We start from the raw sequence: 11,327 nt of genomic DNA, 5'->3' as shown, positions 1-11,327 counted from the left end.
GAATATCAGAATAAAGAGGAAGGGTGACTTTGATTGCAGCATGGCTGTTGGTGTTACACTGTCTGAGTATTTCAGAAACTGCTGATATGCTGAATTTTGACACACAGCCATCTCTAGGGTTTACAGAGACTGGTCTGAAAAAGAGAAAATATCCAATAAGCAGCAGTCTCTGGATTAAAATGCCTTGTTGATTCAGAGGTCAGAGGAGAATAGCCAGATTACTTTGAGCTCATAGGAATGCAACAATAACTCTGGTAACCAGGAGAAGAGCATCTCTGAATGCACATGTTGAACCTTGAAGCAGATGGGCTAATGATGGGCAGATGGGCAGTAGCAGCAAGAGAGAGGCAAAAAACAAAGTCTGAGAAACCTTTAGAACCTTTCAATACACAAAATGACCAATACAGGAAAAATAAAAACACAGGTCACATAAAGACTTCACTAAAACTAGCAACTCTGGTACTAAGTACTTGCAACATACGTTATTATTATTATTATATGTAAGTTCTGACTGTGACTTACAAACTGAAAGCAGCATTAGTTGCTTGTACTCTCTTTCTCTGCAGTCTAATGCTGAGCACGTGACTGGTTTGGGGGGATTTTTGTGGATTAGACCGCTTTAAGTTTTTAGAACAGACAAATAAAACTACAACAGTGTGTTTAAATGTAGCACAAAGCTTCCCACAGGAAGGGGGATACAGAATGAAATGATAATCTGTGGCTTCATGACTACAAGCAAGCTCACACTGACATTTAATATGCTGTTGTAATTTTTTAAAACAAGAAGAAGCACCGACACGAACTATAAATTATTGTTCTTCAGAATGAGGATTCATGTGAAGTGAAAATGTGAGGTTATTAGTCTAAATACACACAGCCAGTTTTGTGTTTCGAGTTAAACCCAGCAGCAGGCCCGTGAAACAGCCACCAGCTGTACTGAAAAACGAAGACGCAGCAATATGTGACCGAAAATTTGCCCATCTTTTCATGCACTTATCCCCGTTTTACCTCAGAGCCATTTCCTCTGTAACTCGATAGGAAACCGTAATGCTTGTAATAAAGTCGCTCACAGAGTTGCTCGGAGGAAAGTTTTGCAGACTTGGGACACTCGCGCACACTCACGCCCTCTGGCTCAGTGTGTGAGGTGCCACATCGAAACGGAACATAAGTGTCGGAAAGTGCGCATCATGCTGCTGATCCTGCTGCAGTTGTTGGTTTTCGCGTCTTGTGCTCCTCCACGATGCGACCCGAACTTTCGAGGTAAACTTTCTGCTCTTTTTGCGATACCAAACTTTATGCTGATGTGCGCATCTGGACCTGCCGCGCAAAAACTGGACAGGACGTCACGTGCAGGCTGTGGACTATTCTTGATTCAGAAGCTCATTTTTGTGCGATTAGACTTGTGAAAAATTCTTGTATGTAACTTTTAAAAAACCTAAAGCTACAGGATGAGTGAGCTGAATTAGATAGTGACAGATCTAAAGTCTGACAGATGGTGTTAATGTTTTAGATGGAAGCAAGTTTAATGAATACGATTTATAGTCCTGGAAAATGTGATCCTCGAGGGACTTAATGATTCTCTGTACACTGACAGGCTTTATAGAGAGTTGTTGAAGCAAGCACAGTGTTCTGTAGGCCACACTGTGGCATTTACAAAAACCACCCTGCCATCTAGTGTCTACTCAGTGTCAGCTAATGGGATGCTGGTATGTCTTGCAGGACTGTGCAAGCCAATAATAGAAGAAAAACGTAAGTACCCATGGGCTTAAAGCAAGAAAAGTGTCATGCATGTGCTGTTTGCTATCTTGCTTTTCTGTATACTTTCTAATTTCTAACCAATCAGTCTTTTGTGCCTCTAACACTGGACAAAATCAAGCCTCAAAGTCCCCATTCTCCCCCCCCTTAATATGTCAAGTGACTGCAACGGCACTGTTTTTCACAACAAACAGGAGGAGATTATAAATGATAGTGGGTGTAGTTTTAGTGGAATCTGTCCCCAAAGCCATAAAATCATTGAGTATTTTTAGATGATCGATGGCAGCATGAAATATTCAAATTCTAATTTCCAGAGATAATAGAAATATTTAGGACTAGATGATTGAGGACGGCACAGTGAAGCTCATGATTAAGTGCTGCAACAGATGGAGATACAAGTCTTGATCTGTTACTTTCTAAGCTGATCTCTGATCTGTCTTCATTGTGGAATTTTTCTACTCAGCCAAATGCACAGATCTAATGCTGTCCTACTGCGATGACATGTCCTACGCTCAAACCATGTTCCCAAACATCCTCGGTCACAAGACTCGTGAGGATGCTGAAGCTGGCGCTGAGTACCTCCTCATCAGCGTGGCTGAATCTCTGCTGGGCGGAGAGTGTAACCCGGAGATTCGCATGCTGGGCTGCTCGGTGTTGGCCCCACGCTGTGAGAAGGAGAAGGTGCTGAAGCCGTGCCGCAGCACGTGTGAAGCCGTGCGCAGAAGATGCAGTCGCACTTTTGACAAGATACAGATGGCCTGGCCCTACTTCCTCGACTGCGATCGCTTCTTTGTCAGTGACCAAGAGGGATGTTATGACCCGCTGGAGGGCCTCAGAGGTGAGATATAATCACAGCATACTGTCATTACTGTTGACCTTTGTGACCTTAGTCTTGGCTGTGGCTGATGACATCCTTGTAAATGTTTTAAATACTGACATTAGCTTCTTTTTTCCACCTGAAAAAAAAGAGCAGCTAAAATAAAAAGCAGGCATGAAAGTTTCAGCAGTGCACTCCTTCTCCTAAACACGTTTTCTGAAGGCATCTGGTTTGCAGACATGCTTATGTGGCTCACTTTAAGATATAGCCTAACTGGAACGCCTTACTTCCCCTATAAACTCTCACTAATGCTTTATTCTGTGATTATCTTCTGGTGTTTTTATTGGCAGTGGCTTTATAAACAACTCACAGTGAACCACAGAAAGGCACACATTGCTAAATCATATCTACCCAAAATAGCTGAAAAGTCTTTATAGTAAAAAACTAAACACAAAAACAATAACAGACCCAAATATGTATTGTGCTACCACTCTTTGCAGCTCCATGTGTGAACCAGACGAGCGCGTGAACAGCAGCAGCTTCTGCACAGACACATGGAACCAATTTGAGTAGTTAAGTTGTGTCATTTCAACATTTATAGACAGTAGAATGTGTACATTTCATGAAGTGTAGGCAGGTAGTGCTTTTTAAACTGTTTTGCAAAACTTTCATGAAGCATGGTCTGGTAGTATGTTAGACTGATATCAATATAAGAACTCCAGCTGTTCTTCTTTCACTGTGCTGCATATCATATTAGGACAGCAACATTCACAAGGGCGACTAAAGGCCTGCGTGAACAGTGTTCTCTTGAATGCACCGTTATAAACATAACTATATCATCTTAAATAATAAAACAACAGACATTACAAGCTGTAGCAGATACTACAATACATTCTTAAGCTTGGACTCCCCTCACGGGCCTCTCAGTTCTTTGGTCCGCTGCCTGACATCGTCTTACCGCTTTATTTTGCAGAAGTGAAGCTAACTTTACTTCTATCACTCAGTACAATAAAACTTCATGTTTGTAGGCAGACTGAGTCAGTGTGTGCGCGTGTGGCGCTCATGTGCCATTTCAAAAACCCTGATAACATTAAATCTTTCCATTTAGAAACATTACATAAATGTAAAAACATAATTCGGGTGTGGTATACTAGGGATCGATATTGGCTCATGTCAGTATTTATAAAGGCAGATGAATTAAAACTGTGAAAAAGTTGAAATGAGAGAAACAATCAACCACAACATGAGTGTTGATGTTACATAATTTATCCACCAGAGGGCGCTCAAATGCAACAAGGTTCAAGGTTCAAGGTTCTTTATTTGTCACATGCATAGTTATACAAGTATAACACACAGTGAAATGTAACCTGACACGCTCCTCGACTTGTGCAAAAATGGGGGGGGGGGCAGAGGACATTATATATATAATATATACATTAGGTGAATGTGCAGTAGTAGCATGTATGCAGCAAGCAGGTGAACAACAACCGGCGGATCTGAGCAGAGGCATTAGGTAGAGCTAGTACAAAACTTAAGCCAAGTTGGTAAACCTCAACTTTACTAATTTATTTTGCCGTGTCAACAAACAAGCTAACATTTCAGCCTTGCGACCTGCATGGAGGTCATACTAGCAGTTCGGAAGATGATACTGTGGTGCTCTTCCAGGTCTGATATCTATCTTATTAAAAATCCAACAGCAATTACCAACAGAACAGTGTGATTGTAAGCCTGGTTGCAAGTTTTATTATAAACATTCAGTTTTTTCACATTTTATATAAACATGTTCACACAAAGCATTTTAAGCTGAAGTCATCATTCAGGCCAGCAGGCATCATCGGGTCGACTTGAGAACCAGCACGTCTCTCTCCTTGATTGCCCCCTATGACTTGTCCAATGTAAACTTGAGGTTTGGTTTAGCACCACAGATGAATGACCTGGAGAGGTGCATCTTCTTCAGATTGAATTCATGAAAGAAGACTACATTGTCAGTAAGGATTCTTAAATAACTACAGATAACAAACATGATGGAAATCTGTTTGGGTTTCGTGTGTCTTACAGAAAACAATTTGATTGATATGGTTTTTGAAATCACTAAATATCTGCATCAGTCTTAAAATTTAAAATTTCCATATTGGCCAAGCATACACTATGTATCGGGGTTAGACAAAGTTTTCTAATGATAATCTCCCACTTTCTATTGAGATACATTATCAATACAGTAGTGTCAATTATCAATATATTTATAAAACATGCCGTTGGTCTTGGGTTGTTTTTCTTTGTACTGTGATTTTTTGTGATATGATTGTCTCGTGCTACTCTGTGATTTCCATGAGTGTTTATATAAACCATCTGTAGCTGATAATGTAGCCAGCAGCTCTGTGTTGCAGTCATAGATGTTCAACTTGTCATATAATACAGTTTTAGACAGCGTAAATCATGTTTTTGAACCAGTAATGAAAGGTTTTACAGCCTTTCTAGGTCTGGTCTCAGCTGGTGTCAGAAATAAGTGTGAATCCTAAAATGAGGGCAAACTCGTGCAGATTTTGGGGGGGATTGGGGGAGCAGTTGAAATAAACACTTCTAACTCATTATAGATTTGAAGTACATCAACTTTTTCTCTTTTAGATTTCTGTTGTAAACTGCAATATTTATACCCTGGAAAACGTTACACAAATAAGGATAGTACTTCCATTTGAGATACGTGAGATAGAACAAGTCATTGTTAAACCAGATTCACCTAACAGCCCCTAAAGTGTGTCTGTTTTGGGACCTTACTGCTCTTCTGTGTGCATTCATGAAAAGCTGGTTATGGGATGAGCAACAGACCTGGCATTGATTGAAAAGATGAGCTGGAGTGGTGAAGGGGTGCAAAGCAGCTTGCAGAGCAGCTTGCAGATTTCCAGTAACTATGTTTGTCTCTACAGGGCAGGAGGAAGAAGAAGCTGCTGACGCCATGGATATTCTACTCACTGCGGACTCCCCTGACACTTTGCAGTTCACCTATCATTCCAACACTGACCTGATCAGTGTCTTAAAGAATACCGAGGAGCAGTGCTCCGGCATAGCCCGGACCTACAGCATAGGTCGCAGTATGGAGGGCAGAGAGCTGCTCGTGATCGAGTTCTCTAACAATCCCGGAGAGCACGAACTACGTAAGTCAGGCTCCTCAGTCTTCATAAGGTCTGCTTTCTTTTCTCTTACAAATGTAGGTAAAACTTAAACGTGGCTCTCTGCAGTTGAGCCGGAGGTAAAGTATATTGGGAACGTGCACGGAAATGAAGTCCTTGGCCGCCAACTACTCATCTACTTGGCTCAGCACTTGTGCTCAGAGTATTTGCTCGGCAACGAGCGAATCCAGACTCTAATCAACACCACCCGCATCCACATTCTGCCCTCCATGAACCCCGATGGGTATGAGATGGCTGTTTCTGGAGTCAGTGACAATAACTACGATTTTGAGCAGGTGAGCTATTTACAGTTACATGCAGTAAATATATTGATGTGCAGTTTGAGTCAATAGTTAAGTAATTAGTAATGCATGATCCCCTGTTACAGTGAAGCAGAATATCAGCTCTGTAAATTGATGCCTATGAGCACAAAGCCAAACGCTCACTTTACAGAATATATTGTTGTCTGTTATAGTGGATTAGCAATTTCTGTATGACTCATACTGCTACAATCTAAAACACATATTATTAAGGCAATAATACTTAATCCTCAGGAGGATCAAAGATATGATTCTTTGAACATCGGCCGAAATAACGCCCAGAACATCGACCTGAACAGAAACTTCCCCGACCTGACCTCCATCGTTTACAGCAGACGCAGACTAAAGGGCTACCGCACCGACCACATCCCAATCCCAGACTATTACTGGTTTGGTAAGGTACAGTATGAATCCTTATCCATATATAGTGAATGACACTGCACATACTTTACGGAATAACGAGCTGTGCTGTTGCAAACTGTGCCTCTTTAGAATAAACTGACTTAATCAGTTAGAGCAATAAGAAGTGTTAATGCTGAAATCCAGGTTGCACCGGAGACCTACGCTGTCATGAAGTGGGTCCGCTCCATCCCGTTTGTGCTCTCCGCTAACTTCCACGGTGGAGACTTGGTGGTGTCTTACCCTTATGATCTGTCCAAACACCCGCTGGGAGGCGACATGTTCTGCCCAACCCCAGATGATAAGGTAAAAAGGGTTCTTTGGGAAACTTATAGAGTTGAAGAATAGTTTGTAACAATAAAAAACAAAGCGAAACCTAAACAAACCCTAAAAAACAGAAAATATAAAGGACTTCAATTATTACTGTCATCAGTACAGGTGCGAACATGTAGTGTATGTTTAGAGGAAGCTGGAAAAAGAATAGACTGTTGACTGTAACCACAGACATTCTGGTTATTTGATTTGCCTTTTTAATCTCTTAACATCCACCAGGTCACCAGTGAACCCCTTAGGCTTTAGTTTATTACTTAACCAATGCTAAACAAGCAGAAACTACAAGATGAAGAGCATGTTTCTTAAGCGTATTACAGTTCTTCTGTTATAAGAACAGGTGAAAGTTTCCAATAAAGGGTTGGACGTGTTAGATGTGAACCTAACCTTAATTTAATTGCATGTTTGGTCCAGTTCTCAGTGTATATATTCCCCTCTTTCTCATCCCAAATTGGGCATCCTTGACTCCTCTCACTGCATCTTAGTGTCTCCCAACTGGCAAATCACAGTAAGGTGTAGTATTCAATATTATTTGCTGTGTGCTCCCATAAAACACTTAACGTAGTGACATGCCTGTTTACTGCTCTTTGAGGCAAGATAGGAAGCAATGAGTCATCGCTAACAACAGAAAACAGATGGCAAAAAAATAGGACAAAACATTATTAAGATCAGCAGATTCTGATTTTTTTATTTATTTTTTTCGCCCTGGTTTTCTTTTCCAGATATTTTCAGTGATTGCTTTTCATAAAACCCCGTGGACATGTGGTTTAAATCAGTGTTTATTTTTTCATCTGAACAAAGGGAGAAACAGTTAACCAATTTTACATTTTGCAGGTTTTCAAATTTATCGCAGCAACTTATGCAAACGCCCACGAAACCATGTCCAATGAAAACGCACGCTGTGGATCGTCTCGTTCTCACAGCCAGAAAGGGATCGTTAATGGAGCTCAGTGGTCCAGCTTGGCAGGCGGTGAGTTGGGGGGGAGAAAACACAAATCCAGAGAAGTTAAATAGATTTCTGAGTCTGGAAGGAAAGTGCTGTTGTCTGCTGAGTCTACTAGAGGGTGCTGTAAGACCAATTATGAACACGTGAGTGTGTTTACAAGGATTTCTGGATAAAGCAGGATTTTTGTTTTTTTGTGGTCAGGAATGCAAGACTTCAACTATCTCCACACCAACTGCTTTGAGGTGACTGTGAATGTGGGGTGTGACAGATTTCCCCCTGAAGAGGAACTGGCCTTTGCCTGGCATGAAAACCAAGAATCTTTGCTCTCATTTATGGAGGCAGTAAGACTCTTTTAGCAGATATCCTGTTTTTTGTTGGCCTGGCAGTTCAGCACATGTTAGCAATAGCATACTGAATCTCAAGTGCGATGAATGAAATGATCTATTTGTAAATGAGTTTCTTGGGTGTTGTTTCTCAGGCCCATCGCGGCATCAAAGGGATTGTAAAAGATGACGAGGGAAATGCTATAAAAGGTGCCAGGATATCTGTCAGAGGGATACAGCACGACATTACAACAGGTAATAACTATCACCTGCTAACAAAACATACGCCTTTACAAAAGTTCATTTAGTTATGACATTAGTTTTCTCTCTTAGTCAATTTTTAAGCTCTATATGGCCAACATGATTGTTATTCAGTAATTCAGACATGTAGCATCTTAAATATTAAAAAGATATGAGCTATAATGGCAAAAAAAGGCATTTTGAGGTTGTAGTAAGTACAACTTCCTGTGTCAGGTTTTTCATAAAACCCATATTAAGCTCATAACAAAGCTCAATAACATCATTGTTTATTCTGATCACAACCTTCCAACCACCCTTCAACCATGTTATGAGTGTTACTGTCGCACAGTAAGGCACTCTACAACTTCCCTTAGGGTAAAATGCGTTTGGCCACAAATTCAATAACCAAGAATCTGAGAAGCATCGCATGTAAACGAGTAATCCACACCTTGTTGTGACAGTAAAACAAGATTCAGCATCAAGTTGCCAACAACAGCAGCACAAAACTTTGAAAATAATTGACAAATTTCAACTTTTTTGTCATATTATCTGAGTAATCTGTTTATTTTAGTTTTTTTTCTTGTGTTTGGAAGGAAAAAAATATCTGATATATAAGATTTTTTTTTTTTAAATTGCCAAATATCGTCGCTGGTGTCTGTCTTAAAAATCCTGTCTAGGTTCTGGAAGTGAAGTACCTGAAAACCAAATAAATGTCTTACTTCAGCTAAAGTTATTTAAGGTCATTGCAGTTCTTTGTGTACCAAACACCTACTCCCACAGTTTGTATTACAGGGTTTCTACAAGTTGTGTAAACACATCTTGATGTGTAAAATGAATATTTCTCTACAAATATATTCGTACTCATGTACTATGTATTCATGTCAATTATAAGCCCAAACACTCAGCCTTTCTCTCCCTGCCCCAGCTGAAAATGGAGACTACTGGCGCCTCCTCACTCCTGGCATCCACATAGTCTCCGCCTCTGCGCGAGGTTACACCAGAGCCACGAAGAAAATCCAGCTGCCCTCTCGCATGAAGACTGCAGGCCGGGTGGACTTTGTGTTGCAGAAAGCGCCTGTGGACTCTGACGCACAGGAAGAGGACGACGCCATCTCGTCCATGGGCACCTACGACAAGTTTGACCCTTACAACCAGTACCAGCGCTACACCCAGATGGCTGATTTGAGCCAGAACCGAGAGGAGAGAGCAGAGAAGCCCTGGTGGTGGAATTACTTTACTTTGCCTGGAGTACCTGCCCCCACCTGGCTGCTGAAGCACTATTAGAGCTTTAACAAGAGAAGCAAGAAATGAGTCTGTCTTTCTACATTAAGCAGAAAAACATGGAAGTGTTACTTTTTACTGACGCTACTCCCGCTTCACAATTTTGCCTTTATGTGCTGTGTCTGAAGCCCAAACCTGAATTATAATGTAAGCACCTTACAAGCTTTTGCCTGGACAGTAACATAACTTTAGTTAATGGCCATGATTGAATAAAAAACACGTTAAAAGATTTGACCTGCAGTTTTATAGCATATTTCACCAGAACTATGGATGTTTTTCATGAATTATTGGGGTATTTAGACCTGACCCCTGACTACTTACAATTACCAAACACAATGTTTCTGATGGCCACTAGGGGGCAAGCTATACCAACATCTGGCTGAAGTTGGTTACTCATCACAGTGTGCAATTTGTGAAATTGGCGTAAATAGACATGTCATTGAGAGTAAATAGTTTTGCATTCATTTCTCTCATTAGTGAGCCTAAGGAAGAATTTGGTTTGTGATATAATCTGTTATTTAAGCGATTATAAAAAGAAGTAGTTTTCAACTTTTATCATTTTTTTAATGCTATTTAGATTTCATGAGTCATGATTCAAATTCAAAAAACACTTTATTTATTCCCCAAGAGGCAATTAAAAACACCAACAGAGCATCAAACAAACATAAACATGAAAGCATCAGTATAACTGACCGATCACAGTTCAGGTACACTGAGCAGGTCAATCATAAAATATATTTTATAATTATATTATTACTGTATTACTCCTAAAATGCATTTTTAACCTAAAACCCCTCCACATGTAGACATGCAATAATCTGTATGTCCACCAAAGAGTGACTGGCCTTCATTGCTGAATAATTGTTAGACACTTGATGAAGTTATATTCTCCACTTTTCCCACAGAAAATAAACCAAACTTCTTGGAGGGATCCTGACCTCTTGTATAGTTTATTTACAACCAAGCCTGGGGTAATCAGCTGAAACTTCTGTCAGTGTATAGGGTGTATTGCATGACCTTCCTTAGAGGAAGAGTGTTCGGTCAAATTAGACCTCATTTCTTTTGGAGTCCATAAATAGTGGCAGACAATAAAGTGCATTACGTAGACTTGTTTACAAACAACAATGTGCTAAGAAGATAAAGATATATCTGTATCTTCTTAGAAGGGAAATTTGTTACAGTTAAAGAAAAAACGAAACATCCACAACAACAGAATTTCACAGAGAAAAGCACCAAATGGACACTAGATCCCGATAATGAAAAGTAGCCCAACCAGAGTAAGGCATGCATTCGCATTGGCAGCCCTGGGGTCCAGTGAAGTCCCAAATCCTATAAACAAAACAGCTCTTAAGAATTTTTTTATAAAAGGTCATGAAAGAAGCATGGGAAAAGCAAATTACCCCCAGATAAAGGTCGAGGAATAGTATTATAAAATCATAGTGAAAAGTCTGCTTAGAGAACTACTTGACCCATGACAAGTCAGTGAAAAAAACACCGGGCTTCTCAGGGGATTTATAAAACACAAACACATGATTTGGCACCGAACTCGGTCAGCCAAACAACAGAGACCTCCATCTACAGGAGAATAGGAAAATACTCCACACTCTCCCAGGATCACATAACCCTGTGTGCAGGGCTTTCAGCACACTGTCAGAGGGCATCAGAATGCCTGCAGGTCCATGCAGGATGTTACAAATACTGGATTTCATTATGTACCGTACTGGCATTGCAGTACCTCTAATGGTATTG

At 40.5% G+C, this 11,327-nt stretch overlaps 1 protein-coding gene across 1 annotated transcript; it reads left to right on the top strand.

Moving 5' to 3' along the window:
* The first annotated feature begins 1,074 nt into the window (after window positions 1-1,074).
* LOC100691499 (carboxypeptidase Z) lies at window positions 1,075-10,515 on the top strand. The gene is made up of 11 exons (XM_005464461.4): window positions 1,075-1,260; window positions 1,720-1,749; window positions 2,219-2,593; window positions 5,497-5,724; window positions 5,809-6,035; window positions 6,294-6,458; window positions 6,606-6,764; window positions 7,623-7,758; window positions 7,936-8,075; window positions 8,213-8,312; window positions 9,223-10,515. The coding sequence occupies exons 1-11, from the start codon at window positions 1,188-1,190 to the stop codon at window positions 9,579-9,581; spliced, it is 1,992 nt and encodes a 663-aa protein (XP_005464518.1). The 5' UTR covers window positions 1,075-1,187; the 3' UTR covers window positions 9,582-10,515.
* Window positions 10,516-11,327: the final 812 nt, after the last annotated feature.

Source organism: Oreochromis niloticus, linkage group LG3, assembly GCF_001858045.2.
Source record: "Oreochromis niloticus isolate F11D_XX linkage group LG3, O_niloticus_UMD_NMBU, whole genome shotgun sequence".
NCBI lineage: Eukaryota > Metazoa > Chordata > Actinopteri > Cichliformes > Cichlidae > Oreochromis > Oreochromis niloticus.
Note: the sequence above shows the minus strand (reverse complement) of the source record. Positions and strands in the feature narration are given on the sequence as shown.